The sequence below is a fragment of the Rhea pennata genome, chromosome 4, assembly GCF_028389875.1.
Source record: "Rhea pennata isolate bPtePen1 chromosome 4, bPtePen1.pri, whole genome shotgun sequence".
Classification (NCBI taxonomy): Eukaryota; Metazoa; Chordata; class Aves; order Rheiformes; family Rheidae; genus Rhea; species Rhea pennata.
The window spans coordinates 24,666,065-24,683,526 of record NC_084666.1 but is presented as its reverse complement, the minus strand read 5'-3'; the positions used below and the strand labels follow the sequence as shown (position 1 = coordinate 24,683,526).

The window sequence follows — 17,462 nt, the reverse complement described above, 5'->3', positions numbered from 1 at the left end:
CAATAGCTTCTTTCTCTCTCTTGGAATTATCATACTGAATTGGATACATGACAAACCCAGTCCCACATCCTGTCTATGACAGAGACAGGCAGTAAATATTTCACAAGCTCAAGCATGAATATCCATAATACACAAGAAGAAAAAATCTCTCTATATCAGGAATATAAACTATTACCTCCTTTAGTGATTTTTTTTAAGACCAAGTCTAAGATTATCTATATGGTCTTCAGAATTAATTTAGTTCAGTGAGCTATATTATAATATTACAGTCAACATCACAAGTTGTAATGTCCTAGAAAATAAATGTAAATGCTGTTAATCAAGATTCAAGGATCCAGTATTAGACTTAGGACACCCCTCAGAAGGAAAAAAAACACCAGAGTAAGAACGCAAAATGTAGTATGTCTGACTATGGGAGGCAAGAATGTAAACTTGACTTCTATTTTATTCAAAGTCTATTTTACTAATAAATTCATTAGACAAAATTAGACACAGAATTATTACACAGTAATATGTGGATTCAATGCCAGGGTGAGGTATTCTCTAAGTTGCAGGTTTCTGAAGGCAGGAGCAGAAAACAGGGGAAAGGGCTTCTTTATATACATCTGGTATTTGGCTGTTTCCAGTTGCTACTGGCCACTGCCAGAAACGGTGCCTTCAGTGTGATATTTTTCTTTTTTTTTCTTTTCTTTTTTTTTCCTTAGGTTGCTTCACCTATTCCCATTGTGCTCTTTTAAAAGAAATGATAATCATGATACAAATATATACTTGGGGATCATATTCCTATTTAAAACAGATATCATCACACCACCATATCAAGTCAAGCTGCATACACAACAAAAAAACTTGTATATTTACATATAATGAAGGTAGTAATGATGCTGATACAGTTAGATGGTATGTTAAGAAGCCAATGTGAATTAAACATGAATTTTTAATGTATATGAACCAAAATGTTTTATAGCCTATACATGAAACAAGATCATGCCAAAAAGAAAGAAAGATAAGAAAGTCCACTGAATGTAACCCATAGAGATACAATGCTGGCAGCAGGTTTTATAGACTAAGTGGCCAAGAGCTGAGAAAGGGATCTTATTTACTTATTAGACTTATTATAAGAAGGGATACTGCACGCATTGTGGTTGGAATCCCAACCCTTTTCCAACAGCATTCAAAATTTTCAGAAAAGTTCAAATTAGTTTTGCAGAAAAATATGCAAAGCCATACTGCCCCACAGACAATGTATAGATTTCTTTGTGATACTAAATTAGTCCTCCCAGAGGCCAAGACTTTAAAGCAGAAGATTGTGAGAGAGATTGCCACTGCAAGCCTGCAAGAACAATGTCTGCTTGGTAACAAATAATCTTGCTACTCACAAACAACATTAGCATGTCCATTTGATAACATGTTATCTTCTGCAAAAGCTAAACTGAATAGAAATATGGAGATCTCACAGGCAAGATGGAATCACCTGAATGAGCTCTGTTCCAAGAAACTCATCGGTACAACTGTAAAAAATGAACTGAAATATTTATTACCATTCCAATTCCAACTGATCAAGAGCAAATTTACTTTTAGGCACATAACTTTTCCTGTTTGGCTACGTACATTAGGCTGAATTCTTTTCAGAATGCTGCTGTAGCTATGTAGTCATGAGGAGCTGAGGGCATAAGAGAGGCAAAGCTTGTGGAAGTCTGATAGTATCTCTTATTAGACTAGACACTGTTGCTGGGGAAATGATAAACAAAATTGTAGACACCTAAGCATCTGTAAGTCTGAATGAGAAGCACTACACTTTGTGGTTAAACACAAGTTGAGAACACTTAAGCAGTTCCACCTTTAGTTAAGTTTTCCTTGTCCATATCTGCATGTTCTGTAACTTCCCATCATTTTCCTTTTTTCCTCACACCAGCAGTAGTATTTACATGATCAAATGGCGAGCCAGATTACAAATTAAATAAGATTTTCATTTGGATTGATTTATTAGTTCTGTACTTTTCAATGAAATCAGTCCAGTTCCATAAACTAGCTCCCCACATCACTACACAAATACTACTGTTGGCATAAAAGAAGAAAGAAAAATGTTGCTGGGCCTATCTTGCCCCTTTCAGTAGCAGTCTGCACTTACGTCATTTTAAAGAAATCTTAGAAACTCGTTCTAAATTTAATTAGGTAAGTTAATTGATTAGACTTTCTGAAAGAAATGGTAGTTAAGACCTGCTGAATGTGGGTGTAACTGAAAAAGAACGTGATAAGGAAGTTCCCTCTTTCTCTGAGAAACAGACAAATAATTTATTGCCCATGGTACAGAGGGTGGATAAGAAAGAGAATTATTTAGCCTTATATATGGGATCATAAACATACTCTCTCTATTGAATACATTATTTTTAGTGATCAGTAATTAATTTTAATTCTTAACCTAAGAATCTTTTAAAGGTGTTCTGTGTATCTCTGATTAGAACTGAGAAGTTAGCAACTTAGTAGCTGAATTTTGTGATAAATAATTTCCCGTTGGTACTAAGTATTTGCATCCTTCATTTATTGTCTCTGTGAGTTCTCTCTGGTGGGTAATAATCAAGTTTTAGTTAAACTCTTCATGAGGACATTTTGGGCTGACACACTATCAGAAATGAGAGCATGGGGTCCAAAGATTTTGAGATTTCTTTTCATCTAGAACAATTCAATATATGTTGATTTGCAACAGTTTGCTTTTGCTAAGGCTTCACAAAAGATAGAAGATAGCTTGGTACAACTGCAATGTAAAAAACATAAGGCATATCCCACAGGTTAATAGAAATGGAATCTGTTATAAACACAAGTGACTTAGTTGATTTGAGCAGGTAGTTAGAAAGGGATTATGTTTGAGATTATGTTTTTTAAAATATTTCAATATGTTCTTCCACTCTCTAAAGTCCAGTATGATATTTTAAGAGGTTCACTGACTGGCAATGAAGGCTGGACTGATTTACAAGAAATGAATTCATATTTTACAGACAGAAGTTTTAGTATATAAACCATAAACACACACATGCATGAATCTGGGATGGAGGGCTTTGACTTCAAAAATCCTGAGCTGGTAGTAATTGTAGTAGATCATATCCTTTCTGTGAGGTAGCCACTATGAACTAACTCACTTGCTCTATACACAAATTCATTACATTGTCCATAATCTAACCTGAAGAAATATTTACGTACATTGACAGTTTAGGAAGGTCCCTCTTGCCATTAATGTCATGGCACACCATGAACTTGCCAGGCATACAAGGACAAAAAGATGTATGAGTCTTACTAATCAAGGCAAGCAGTTTGACTTTAGTTGTTGTCTTTAAGAGTATTTAATGATGCATTAAAATGATGAGCATAAATGATGAATAAATGATTTCCAAGTACTTTACTGGTTGAACACTTACCCACTGTGGCAGAAGCTGATGACAGGAGAGACTTGCCCCAGGTACCCCAAGCTCCCCATCTACTCGCTTTAGATGAGGAGTCCACGTCCTGTGAGAGGAAAAATATTACACCATTGTCTACGATGCATACTATCTGGAGGCAGGAGGAAAAATAATGAACCTGCCAGGCTTCTTTAGCTTTAATATAGTGACTGATTTTATTGCCTCTGTGTTCATAGTTCTAAAGAGTAGTTTTTTAAAGGTCCTCCTAAAAATACAACAGATTCTCAATGGGATCTTAATATCTTATGGTCATTGCCAGATTGGGTCTTATGTGAAGTTCAGACTTCTGTGCCCAAGAAAGCAGAATAGAAAGCTTAGTTCAAGTCTCCTATTCCTGAAAGCGCCTAAAAATTAGGCACTCCTAACAATTCAATTCAACCAAAACACCAGCCAGAGGAGGTGATGCTCTTCTTTTTCATTAATATGTGATATTGAACAATTTTCAGTATTCCATATTTAAATAATACTAAGAAACTAGCTGCCTTGATAACATCTCCACTAACGTATCACCTCTGTAGCTTGTTTTTTTGAGTTTATTGTGAAATATCTCAAGACAGCTCTTCATTCTGTACAGTATACATCCCCTGTAATCTCTTTGAGGCAGGTCATTGTCTCTGGTAGAATGACTGAAACAAAGTTATTTAAACCTTTTCCAACGTGTGGACGCCTGAATATTTTTCAGTGGAAATGTGAACTTCTTTTAGCTATGTCAAGTATATTGAATGCTTTGTACACTGTAAAAAAAAATGTTTTTGTTAGTTTTCCTCTAAAAAATTCTTACAGTTAATCAAAGGACACCCACAAATCTGAGGATCACAAATTGAAAATCACTGGCCTAGAAAAAAAGGCCCCAGTTCGACTAAGTCCTGTGAAATATACACTATTTAGTCTATGAAATCTATGATTTGAAAATTAGAAAGTACAAGATTTAGTACTGCAGGTGTAACTTAAGTTCTGCCCTTTTCCAGGTTCATTCTGTGAACTGAAAAAAGCAGGAGATCAGTACAGAAAATTAGCAATATATAACTACTTAACAAAATCACTGGGGTATTGTGTATCTTTATAGAATCATAGAATCAGTAAGGTTGGAAGGGGCTCTGGAGATCATCTAGTCCAACCTCCCTGCTCAGCAGGGTCACCTAGAGCATGTCAGACAGGGTTGCATCCAGGCGGGCCTTGAATATCTCCAGAGAAGGAGACTCCACAACCTCTCTGGGTAACCTGGTCCAGTGCTCTGTCACTCTCACAGTGAAGAAATTCCCCCTCACGGTCAGGCGGAACTTCCAGTGCTTCAATTTCTGCCCATTGCCTCTTGTCCTGTCACATGGGACAACTGAGAAGAGTTTGTCCCCATCCCCTTGACACCCTCCCTTCAGATACTTATACATATTGATAAGATCCCCCCTCAGTCTTCTCTTCCCCAGACTAAAGAGGCCCAGCTCTCACAGCTGTTCCACATAGGGCAGATGCTCCAGCCCTCGGATCATCTTCGTAGCCCTACGCTGGACTAGATCCTTAGTAAGACTTAGGCTCTGATATGGCTTTTATTGCATCAAGGTTAAAAAGACCAAATTCATATCATACTGATGAAAAGAAATTCAACTCTTACCAGTTTCCAAAAGCTTGGCATGGTAATTTAATTAATTAATTAATTTTACATACATAAAAAAGTTGTAATCACTGCAAACATCACATACGTTTTACAAAATTCTGTTCTCCTTACAAAGCAGGGAAGGTAGCTTTTCCAGAAAATAAAATCTTACTTACTGGACTGCTTTGCTCATGTAGTGTTTCCTCAGATTCAGGTTCAGCATCAAGGCTTACAGTCTCATTACACTCAGTGGGTATGTTTTCAGTCACCTCTCCATTGGAAGACAGGCTTTCAGTTACTTTTTCAGTCAAAGGATTTTCAGCAATAAATATGTCTCCTTCCTGTCCCCTACTGGTACACTGAGTGGCCTGTTCATCTTGTGAAGGTGCAGGCAAGATCCCAGCTTCCATAAGGTGTTGCACTGACTCATGAGGCAATACATCATTGCTGGGCATTTCCGTTACTTCAGGTTTCTCTTTAGATGGGATGCCATCATGTACGTCTTCAGACATTTTCAACTTTGAATCCAGAAAATAAATTATAAATTACTCTTTCTACATTCCATGAACCTTTAAATGAACCCAAAATATGCAGTGTTTCCCATGAACTACTGATGGAAAAAAAATGGGTGGGGTGGAGGGAACCTTCGCATAAGGTCTTCTGAAGTATGGAGCCCTGTGGCACATGCAGCATGGCTGAAAATACCATGATATACTTTGAGTACTCTATTCACCTTGCAGGATCAAAGTCAAGTATGAAGAGCAGCAATATTCTTTTGTTTTCCAACATAAAGTTTGGTGACAGAAAAAGGATGTTCATTTGTCTGGAGAAGTAAGATATGAGAGCTTCCACAAGATTAATTCCTATGCTCTTTAGAGATGTGCCCACTGGAATGCAATGAACAGGCAGCTCTTGGTCTCATTTTCATTACTTCCAAATACACAAGCTCCTATTAGCCTGCTACCTGATGGAGAGGAGAATGACATGGAGCCAATAAAAGTATGTGACTACTACTGTGGTGATAGTAACATAATGGAGAAAGCACATAATTTGAGAATATTCAAATTCTCAGCAGGCTGGGAATCCAGGAAGTGCTCTGAGCAAGCGCTCTGAGCAAGCGCTGCAGCTGACTAAGGAGCAGCACTGACAGAGTCCAAACAGAATTCTATACCTGATTACTACTACTTACTTGTTGGCAACAATAGTATGCCTGGCACTGTACTCAGAAGATAACCCTTGACAAAGAGCTGTCATTGCAAGGTCTTGTCTATAGGCAGAGTTGCATGGCAAAACTCAAGCAATCCTCTCTGTAGATGGTGTCTTTTCACTGACTCCCATATGAACTAAATATGGTCCAAAGCTTTGTACCTCTTAGGAAGGACTAGGTTTCTAAAATATGGATTTAAAATAACTCGTCCTGAGAAAGGTGGATTTAAATTAGTGTAATTTATTAAAGCCTATGGAATCACATAAATCTGTGGCCTTAGTAGCTTGTTTATCTAATTCAGATGTAGATCAGCTGTTTGAACGGTTCCCAAGAATAGCATTCAGGATCAGTGAAAAAGGGACATATATAAGTAAGTACTTGATGCTACTTCTATTACTTCAGTTTACATTGTAACCGAATTACCTTTAAAAAACCTGTGTTTACAAGTGAGAATCTTCACATTAAGTATTTGCAGTATTCCATTACAAATATACCACATACTAGACAAACGCTCAAATGCCAGGTAAATATTGCCACTGTTTTAACAGCGTTTATAGAGTGATGGGCAGGATTACTTAAAAGAAAAATTTTCTGTCAGTATACCAGATTCCATGCTCAGGTATGATCAACTTCTACTAAAGTCTATAAATCCTGAGTGTATGTATATAGACAGCTTCAGGACATACTACACCTGCATCAGGGTAAGATCTGAGTAAGAACAGACATGCCACCGGTAAAATTCCTCAAAGACCACATCCTGAACACGCGCACCAGTTGCAGAGATGTGCACAACTTGTGCGGCACTGGGCCGTGTACTGGAAAACCCTTAGGGCCAAGAGCTCCCCGCCACCCCGGGCGCCGCGCTGCCCCGGCCCCGGCCCCGGCCCGCCTGCCGCCCCTCGCTGACCGCAGTTTCCCTTTTTCCTCTGGGGCAGACGAATGCGCGAGGCGCCCGCAGACAGTTTCGAGAGTGGGAGAGGAAGAAGAACCCCCTTTGCGCCTTACCGCTCAGCAGTCCCCTTGCCGGCGCGCCCCCTGCTCCTGGCCTTCCCCGCCCCGCCACGTCGGCAGCAACGCGGGGGGAGGCCGGGCCGGGCCGCGGGGCGGGACAGAGGGAGGAGGGAAGGCGGGGTGGCGGAGTGCCTCTGAGGGGCCGCCCGTTGCGAGGCCAGGGGGGCTGCTCTGCGCCGCCGGGCCCTGCCGAGGCTGCCGGCGAGGGCGGGAGCGGGAGCGCTGTCCCGCGGCGCGGAGCTGCCCGGCCGCCATTACCGCCCCTCAGCGGCGGGGGAGCGGCGACGCGCTTCGAGCGAAATGGTGGCGGCGGGCGGCGGGTGAGGCCGCGGCCTCGCTGAGCAGGCGGCGCGGTGACGGGAGCGTGGTCGCTGGGCTGGAGTTCCCGCAGGGTTTTCCTTTTTTGTGTTTTTTGTTTTGTTTGGTAGAAAGCTTAATTCTTCCTCAAAACAAGCAGGGGCTAAACCCTGACAGACTGTGTGGCTGTGGGGTTAAGCAACTGAGACGTGGCTTTTCAGGTACTACTTTGCACCCTAGTTCTCTCGGTGTTTGCGTGAGATGGGCTAAAGGAAACTCAAGAGGCACATACACTATTTTCCAGTAAGTTACCGCCTGCCCTGGCTGCCTGCAGTCTTGTGTGAAATAACGTGATTAAACAAGGAGATTGCACACTGTTGCCCAACAGCTGGTGGTTCCCGTTCCTAATTCCTCACACTCGTTCCTCATTTTACTTCCTCATTTTGAGGCAAAGCATACCCTTTTACAGTAATAAAAGGCATTTTGGGATTCATCACAGCTGTCACTAGTCTGCTGAAGAAAGGGGAAAAAAATACCATTACCATAGGGAACACAAGAGTATATTTTATCAGTCACTATGGAGGTCTCTGTAAGAAGTCACAAAACCTCTGTTGTCGGAAGTATGCTTCACAGAAAGATGGATAAAGCTGTGTAACTTACATACTTAGCAAGCAAAATTCTCTGCAGTTTCACATTAAGGTAGGTGATAGCAGAGCAAGTGCTTATCAAAAAAAAGCCTTATTTTTAAGTAAGAATATAAATAACAGGGCATGTTGGTAGTTCTCACATTTTCTTTTAGGTTAATTTATTCATGTTTTTAGTAACTTATTCAAGTTTTTATGTATTTATGAAACACAAATCTGGAGTGATTCCTAAAGATTTACTCTGCTTGGCATTGGAGTTTATGGAAGAGTAAAGTCAAACTCTTACAGGGAGCCATGACAGAGGAAGCATTGTAACTGGAGACTTTCTTTCCTCGTTACGGATGATAATTTTGACTGTAAAGCAAATCTTACAGTGCCGGTTTGGCAGATTCTCTAGAAGTTCATGCATGTTTTAGACATGAGAGGCAGTATTGATCACTATTGTAGTAGAAATGTTTTTGTTCAAGATGAACAAATACTGCATATGATTAAATGTGTGTGTTTGGCTGTGGGATAGATGGAAGTATGTGTTTATTACTTTAATTGAATTTAGCACTTTAATTTTCTGATACTATTAACCCTTTCAATAGTTAATTTCACTTATATTTTCTTACTGCAGTAATGTTGCAAACAGCTTTTTGGAATACAGTTTACACAGATAATGAACAATAAATAGAGATGGGAAGTCTTCTACTTACTTCAACTTTCACTGAAGTCCATTCTTCCTGTAAATGGAGTGCTGTCGTCTTTCTAGTGGGTCCTTGATGGGCTTTAGAAAGGATACTTATCTTTTAACAAATAGATAAATATAAAGAAAAGATGGAAGAAAACAAGTGTATTATGTGAATCGATTTGACTATTTTTTAAAATATACAAAAGTATGCATAACGTTGGGGAATATGTTCATTTTCCAGTGATTGTACTTGTAAATCTGTTTGGTAAGTATGACAGCTAATGGCATACAATTGATGATAATATACTTATTTTGCTTTTTAACTTATGCTTTATTCATCTTTGTATGTATGTAGGCATAACTATAAAACTCAGACTATGCCAATGGCCGGCCAATACTGTCATTTAATGAAAGAAATAAGGATAGGTAGCAAAATCTTCCCAGCTAAAGACAAACAGTGATGTAGCTTGTGTATAACAATGTTTTAAAGTGTAATTCGGGAACCAAGTCTGAACACTGTTGTCCATATTGACTGAAAAGGATAAAGAATCTGTAGAGTACCTTAAGGCTCATAGACATCTCAGCAGAGGACATGATTTGTCCATGTTCTATGGTGTACTGCCTAAGCTGTCTTTCCCTTCCTTTATCTGACCGCTTTTTTTTTCCACCCAAAACTGAGAAATGAGATAGGAATAAATGTTAAAGCAATAAATAAATAAATAAATAAAATAAAAATAACTTGTAAGATGATTTCCTTTGCTTCCTGAGACATTGTTATGTTAAATCATGAATGTGTTTTGGCATATTAAACCCAAAAGGTAGATACATGATGGCAAAATTAATTCTGTATTTAGATCTCAGGTAAGATGGAATTTCTGAACAAAATTATAGAGAAATAAAGAGAAGCTGTTTTATGTTTTTGCCAGGACAATAACCCAAGTGTTCAGGCATTCTGTACTAAAGTCCCTGCTCTGTTTTGATTCAACAAGAAGGCTTGATCCACTGTCTCCGTGTCCACTATTTGACCAGTCACAATACTGTTGGAGCAGAAGAGAGAGATCATTCTTCCTTTCCCAGTAAACTGAAATTCAAATAAGACAGACTGGACCTTTAGAAAACAGCCTTGGTAAGAACTTGACAACTGAATTCCTATAGCTAAATATGCATATAGACTTAGATCATTATTAAATTCAAAGGGGAAGGTGTTTAAATTTCAGTGTAAAACTTATTTAAAAGAAAAAGTACTTATTCTCATATTACTTTGATAAAGATAGAAAGTTGGTAAATGGATGTAAATGAAGATTAATATTTTAACCTGCTTTGTTCATTACAAACCATAAAAATATGCAGTTTAAAAGTATGATCTAATAATGAAGAAGTTGTATTAATGTTGTATGTGGAAATAAATCTGGGAGGAGACAAATGCCATTTTATAAACTGTCAGTAGATGGCACAAACAAGTTTTATAGAGAGTTTGGGTGTTCCTAAGTTTTCTTACAAGGGTAGAGTTACAGGAAGTTTCCCTTTTGACTTTTCCTGGACACATTTCTTTCTTTATTGGAGAGCACGGTTTTATGGTGAGAAACTTTTCCTTTTTTGGTTTTATGTGATTACTAGTTAGCTAAAACTGTTTTATAGTCTGCGTTTCATTTGAAAATGAACAATGTTCTCCATAGAAGGTCATTATCAAAAATGTGTGGTGTACGAGAATAGAGCTGCTTTCGTTCCATAAGTTTACCAAAGAGACTTGCTAAATAGGAGCCTCTTTAGATTAGCACTGCATCCACAGTGAGAAGATTGCAGTGATTTAATGGAAATCACCATTACAGAATTCAAGACTGAGTCTAGTGACATGTTTCATCTCTGTAAACTATGTATTTTAACATTAGAATTTCTGCATTTGTTAGATTTCTTGACTATGTGGAATTACTAGTTTGTCACCAAGGTTGTCATGAGGCACTTCACAAGTTTAAGCTGTAAGTAGTACTAGATTTTAGTCAGTTTATACCTAGTGGACAAGCTCGTAAAACCCTTCAATCTCTTTGAACCTATAAAAAACAGAGCAGTTCCTCTCCACGTTCTTGGTTTGTGTGCCCTGTTCTCTCCTTATATCTAGATAATGCTCTTTTTGTTAAACTTGATGACATTTCTGAATGAAAAATGATATATAAAATATAATATCGTCTATGTTAGCCTGCGAATCACAAGTCATGTGTTATAACGGTTTTTAATTTCATTGCTTCATAGAGTAATCTAAACAAAGTATAAATGTATGTATAGTTTGACTGTGAATGCCAGAATACAGTAATGTGGAAGAAAATAGCTATAAATTAAGCACATGTGGAAGAAGGTGTGTACCCTTCTTTCATCTAGTTGCTGAAATTTTGTCTTAAGAAGGAATAAAGATTTGGCGGTAGATTTTTATTCAGCTTTTCTCTCGAAGCTGCACAGTTTGTTTGGTTATATATACGCTTTAGGAGTAGTGTTGCCCAAACAATCAGAAGAATAGTGTAGAGGATGCTGATTATCTTTTGTTCTCTGCATAAACCAAAACGTCTTTTGAGGTTTAGGATGGTAAAACTGCATAAGTTTTTTTCAAATGAAAGTCTAGAAATAAGACTGGAAGAGATGTGCCTCTCTGTTTTGGTCTTTCTAGATGGTTTTCAAGTCTAGTTTCATGCATTCTGTGCAAAATAAGAATTCAGTAGTCTCTCTGATTTGATGACTTGTTGAGATTTCTTAATATAAGTTGTGTTACATCAATGAAAATATGTCTCTTATAACCAGTAATGTAAGTACTAAGAAAGCTTGCAGAATGGGTAATGGTATAGAGACTAGGGTCTTCCAGGTAGCAGCATGAGTCCCACCACTGACAGTGAATTACTATCTCACAGTATCATCATTGCAAGTCATTTGTTTCAGTCCAGGTTTTGTAGTCGCAAGTCCATTTTTAAAAATGTATACTGAGTATAGCTTGCATCTTCAACAGAGAATCTGGGGAGTGGTTGATATAACTGATCTTTTCAAATTTTAAATTTTCTGATCAAAGTGTGTTACATAGCTCTGGGGAGCCTATGCAATACATGAGATCACAGTAGCAGTTTTGTGAGTAAGTGGCAGTCGTCTATGAAATTAGTAGACATATTTTATAAGAAATAGACTTATTATACACTAAACACCAAATTTTACCAAGCAGAAATTTTAGTGTTGTCCTCTAAATAAGGAATTCCTCTCCTAAATGATAATAAGTGCTTTAATTGCTTTTGAGTAAAAGGGAGAGACAGAAAGTTGGAACCTTACAAAATCAGTCCCTGTGAGGGCTTCTGGATAGCCACTTAATGATACAATTTTTTTTTCCAGGATTACAAAGATGGACAGATAAAATAGAGCACTGAGCATCTCTAAGGAATCATAAAACAATATGACAGAGAAGATGAGATATGTCAAAAGCTTTTTTCTATATGAATGTCTGTTTACATTAACTCTTTGGAACAGTATCAGCTTGTCTGTGGAAAATGAACTCTTTACATCTGTTTCTCATAACCTTCAAGAAGATGGTTCTGACAACAAAATCAAGAGCCTGCCACTCTTGTATGAAAATAGTTATGAGTCCAAAGCTAGCTTTGATTGGGTTATAATACAAAATACTACAGAAAGCCTATCACTGTCAGAAATCAAAGATAAAGATGTAAACAAATTAATAGCTTTATTATCAAATTTCAAAAAAGGGTCAAGATTACAATATCTGACACTTGCAAATATTTCAGTGGACTGGAAATATTTTACTAAAATTCTTCAGACTGTATGGCACTCATCCGTTGAGTACTTCAGTATCGACAATATAACACTGTTGTCAGACATTAAGCGTTACAATTTTGACTATTCCAGTACCTCTATGAAGGCATTGACATTGAAGAAGGCTTTAATCACAGGTTTATATTTTTCACAGGATGACCTATACAAAGTATTTTCAGACATGAACATTGCAGCCTTGACAATAGCCGAATCAGAAATGATACATATGTTGTGTCCTTCCTCTGAGAGTCCCTTTAAATACTTAAATTTTTTAAAGAATGACTTAACAGATCTGCTTTTTCAAAGATGTGAAAAATTAGTTCACCTAGAGAAATTTATCTTGCATAGAAATAAATTTAAGAGCCTTTCCAAGGTGAGCTTCATGACCAGCTATATGAAATCACTGAAATATTTGGACATGAGCAGCAACCTGCTGCATCATGATGGAGCTGAGGAGCGCTGCCAATGGGCCGACTCACTAGCAGAGCTGGACTTATCCTACAACCAGCTGACAGAGTCTGTGTTTGAGTGCTTGCCAGTCAATATCAAAATCCTCGCTCTACAGTACAACCAGATCGCCAGTGTCCCCAAGGGGATTGGCGAGCTGAAGTCCTTGAGAGAGCTGAATCTTGCTTCGAACCGCCTAACTGACCTGCCTGGGTGCAGTGGCTTTCCTGCTCTGGCAGCCCTGAACGTTGAGATGAATTCAATCCTCACACCGTCTGCCGACTTCTTCCAGAGCTGTCAAGGGGTAGGGGTGCTACAAGCAGGGCACAATCCGTTCAAGTGCTCCTGTGAACTGCGAGCCTTCATCCGCCTGGAGAAGCAGTCCGGGGGGAAGCTGTCGGGCTGGCCGGAGGCCTACGAATGCCGGTACCCGGAAGACTTGCGAGGAATGCAGCTGAGGGACTTTCACATGAGCGAACTGTCTTGCAACACCACCCTCTTGCTTGTGACAGCTCTGCTGCTGACACTGGTGCTGGTGGCCGTTGTGGCCTTTCTGTGCATCTACTTTGATGCGCTGTGGTACGTGCGGATGATATGGCAGTGGACGCAGACGAAGCGGAGGGCTTGGCACAGCTCCCCAGAAGAGCAGGAAAGTGTTCTGCAGTTTCATGCTTTCATTTCGTACAGCGAACGTGACTCTGTGTGGGTGAAGAACGAGCTGATCCCAAACTTGGAGAAGGGGGAGGGCTGTGTGCAGCTGTGCCAGCACGAGAGGAACTTCATGCCGGGCAAAAGCATTGTGGAGAATATTATCAACTGCATAGAGAAGAGCTACAAGTCGATCTTTGTGCTGTCTCCGAACTTTGTGCAGAGCGAGTGGTGTCACTATGAGCTGTACTTTGCCCATCACAAGCTCTTCAGTGAGAGTTCCAATAGCTTAATCCTCATTTTACTGGAGCCGATCCCTCCGTACGTCATTCCTGCTAGGTATCACAAGCTGAAGGCTCTCATGGCCAAGAGAACCTACCTGGAGTGGCCAAAGGAGAGGAGCAAGCATGCCCTTTTCTGGGCTAACTTGAGGGCAGCTATTGGCACTAACCTGCCAATGGCTGATAGAAAGAGGTGTGGGGAAAGTGATTAAGAATCTGTTTATTGCAGGTTTTTTTTTCTTGGTAAAATAATAAATATTTGGTAACTTTGATTGGTAGTCAATGTGTTTCGCTCTGTTACAGAACCATTTTTCTACATAGTTGTCTATGCTGCCTTCTAACTAAAGGAAAAACCAGCTTAGGAAAATCTCACTCAAAGTTACGTGGGATTGATACAGATAAGGCAAATCAGAAATCAGTGTGGAATGTATTTTTTTAAATACAGCTCAAAATACAGTAGTGAATTTTCTAAGCAGAATAATAACTTGAGAATTTGTAGTCATTTAGAAGGGAATACTTGAATTGCTGGAGAGCTGCATGAATCACAAGGCTTAGGCAGCTGTGTCACATGACTTCCGCTGTCAAAATCAGCTTGCTATAAAGAATATTACACGTTCTGTGAAGATGTCTAGAAAACCAGAGCTGGAGGCAGTTACTGGATGGAGTTTTCTCAGATTCAGGGAAGCTTAAAAGGAACAACATTCAGGAAGCTTACAAGGTTCGCATCCAGATATAGAAAGCTGTGAGTATCTAACATAGGTGGATGAAAATGGCCATGTTAGAAAAGAGAACTGACTGGGGATTGGGCAATGGGAGGCAGTTCTGGGGAGGAAGAGGGAAAACAAAAAAAAGGATGAGCTACTTCTCCTTTGGGGGTTGTAGTCTGGCACTGCTGGCAGGAAGAAGTGGTGAATTGACAATAATTCCCATCATTTGAATTTGACTCTATACTGGTATCAGCTTGATCCTAAGGTTTATTAGTGACCAAAGGATGTCACTAATGGTGTAACTGCCTCCATCATCATTGGCTATATCTTGAGAAACTCTTCTTCTCTACTTCATGCTTCTTCTAGCTTCTGACTTTTTTTTCTACCAATTGACCTATCTCTTTTTATGCCTTTGATTAGAAGAGTCTGTCCTTTTCAGCCAAAACAGTGTCTTTTGCAGCACAGCTTTAAGTTCGTGATCAGAAAAGCAATAAACAGAGGTTGAAAACATTTGCCAGGTCTTGGAACAGCTGGTAAGATCAGATTCAGCCTCTCTATTGATGGAACCAGAAATACAAGCTATATTTACAGTATTTGCTCTCCTGTACAGGAATATAACAGGCCCCTCTGCCTGTATTGTATTGTTTTACCTTCAAGAGGATGCAGATGAACTCTCACAAACATTCACAACTGCTAAAGATTATCACAGCAAACATTACTGTTGGAAGTTGAGCAAAGGGAGCAGGTGACCTGCATGGATGAACAAGGAGCTCCTGGCAAAACTCAGCAGAAGAAGGAAGTGCACAGAAGATGGAAACAGGGACAGGCCAGTTGGGAGCATTATAGGAACATCATCAAAGTATGCAGGAATGTGACTAGGAAGGCCAAGGCCCATTTGGAATTGAATCAGATGAGAAGTGTCAAAGACAGCAAGAAGTAAGCAGTACATCAGTAACAAAAAGGGGACTAGGGAGAATGTGGGCCCACTAATGAATGGGGTGGGGACCTTGGTGATGAATGATACAGAGAAGGCAGAGATACTGAATGCCTTCTTTGGTTCAATCTTTACTGCTAAGACCAAGTCTCAGGAATCTCAGACCCTAGAGACCATGGAGAAAGTCTGGAGAAAGGAAAACTTTCCCTTGAATGAGGAGAAAGATCATTTACACAAACTGGACATCCACAAGTCCATGGGCCCTGATGGGATGCACCCATGAGTGTTGAGGGAGCTGGCAGACGTCATTGCTAGACCATTCGCCATCGTCTTTGAAAGGTCATGGAGAACATGAGAGGTGCCTGAGGACTGGAAGAAGGTTAATGTCACTCCAGCCTTCAAAAAGGGCAAGAAGGAGGACCCAGGGAACTACATGCCAGTCAGCTTCATCTCAGTCCCTGGAAAAATGATGGAACAAGTCATCCTGGCTGGTAATCTCTAAGCATATGAAGGAAAAGAAGGTGATCAGGAGTAGTCAGCATGGATTCACAGGGGGAAATCATGCTTAATGAACCTGATAGCCTTCTACAGTGCGATGACTAGCTGGGTAGAGCAGTGGATGTTGTCTGCCTTGACTTTAGCAAGGCTTTTGACACTGTCTCCCATAACATCCTCACAGGCAAGCTCAGGAAGTGGGATAGATGAGCAAACAGTGAAGTGGATTCAGAACTGGCTGAAAGGCAGGGCTCAGAGGGTTGTGCTCAGTGGTGCAAAGTCTAGTTGGAGGTCTGTAGCTAGAGATGTCTCTCAGGGCTCAGTACTGGGTCCAGCCTTTTTCAACTTATTCATCAGTGACTTGAATGAAGAGACAGAGTGCACTCTCAGCAAGTTAGTTGATAATACAAATCTAGAAGGAGTGGCTGATACACCAGAGGGCTGTACTACAATTTAGAGGGACCTTGACAGACTGAAGAGATGGGCAGAGAGGACATCATGAAATTCAACAAAGAGAAGTGCAAAGTCCTTCACCTAGGGAGGAATAACCCCATGCACCAGGACAGGCTGGAGTCTGACCTGCTGGGAAAAAAACTCTGCGGAGAATGACCTAGGGGAACTGCAGGCTGACCATGAGCCAGCAATGTGCCCTTGTGGCCGAGAAGGCCAGTGGTATCCTGGCCTGCATTAGGAAGTGCATTGCCAGCAGGTCGAGGGAGGTGATCCTCCCCTCTACTCAGTTCTGCTGAGGCCACATCTACAGTACCGTGTACAATTCTAGGCTCCTCAGTACAAGAGAGACATGGAACTACTGGAGAGAGTCCAGCATAGGGCTACTAAGACGATTAAGGAACTGAAGCACCTCTCTTAAGAGGAAAGGCTGTGAGAGCTGGGCCTGTTCAGCCTGGAAAAGAGAAGCATGAGGGGAGATCTTATCAATGCTTGTAAGTATCTAAAGGGAAGGTGTAGAGAAGATGGACTCTTTTTCAGTGGCGCCAAGTGGCATGAGAGGCAACAGACATAAACTGAAACACAAGAAGTTCCACCTGAACATGAGAAGAAACTTCTGTGAGGATAATAGAGCACTGGAACAGGTTACCCAGAGAGGCTGTGTCATCTCCTTCCTTGCAGATATTCAAAAGTTGTCTGGATGCAATCCTTGGAAACATGCTGTAGGTGACCCTGCTTGAGCTGGGGGGTTGGACTAGATTATCTCCAGAAGTTCCTTCCAGCCTCAACCCTTCTGTGATTCTTCTGTGATACTGTTGCTCCCAAAGGAC

General features: G+C 40.1%; 2 protein-coding genes across 4 annotated transcripts in view; one reads left to right on the top strand and one right to left on the bottom strand.

Annotated features, from left to right (window-relative positions):
• The window catches only part of FAM114A1 (family with sequence similarity 114 member A1), a 36,282-nt gene extending 28,943 nt beyond the window's left edge, over positions 1 to 7,339 (bottom strand). For 2 of the 3 annotated variants that reach the window (XM_062575440.1, XM_062575442.1), the window contains exons 1-3: positions 7,256 to 7,339; positions 5,220 to 5,561; positions 3,411 to 3,498 (exon numbers count right to left, since the gene is read on the bottom strand). In XM_062575440.1, coding sequence (XP_062431424.1) covers positions 3,411 to 3,498; positions 5,220 to 5,555 — 424 coding nt within the window. In that variant the 5' untranslated portion in view covers positions 5,556 to 5,561; positions 7,256 to 7,339. Of the gene's footprint in view, positions 1 to 3,410; positions 3,499 to 5,219; positions 5,562 to 7,157; positions 7,177 to 7,255 lie in introns of those variants that run through there. The other variant, XM_062575441.1, reaches the window with a different exon arrangement.
• An 852-nt stretch (positions 7,340 to 8,191) lies between these two features.
• LOC134140378 (toll-like receptor 1) lies at positions 8,192 to 14,301 on the top strand. Its single transcript, XM_062575439.1, has 3 exons — positions 8,192 to 8,257; positions 9,802 to 10,001; positions 12,236 to 14,301. The coding sequence occupies exon 3, from the start codon at positions 12,297 to 12,299 to the stop codon at positions 14,256 to 14,258; it is 1,962 nt and encodes a 653-aa protein (XP_062431423.1). The 5' UTR covers positions 8,192 to 8,257; positions 9,802 to 10,001; positions 12,236 to 12,296; the 3' UTR covers positions 14,259 to 14,301.
• Positions 14,302 to 17,462: the final 3,161 nt, after the last annotated feature.

Coding starts and splice junctions, on each gene's coding strand:
- LOC134140378 (XM_062575439.1), top strand. CDS start 12,297: ATGACAGAGAAGATGAGATATGTCAAAAGCTTTTTTCTATATGAATGT.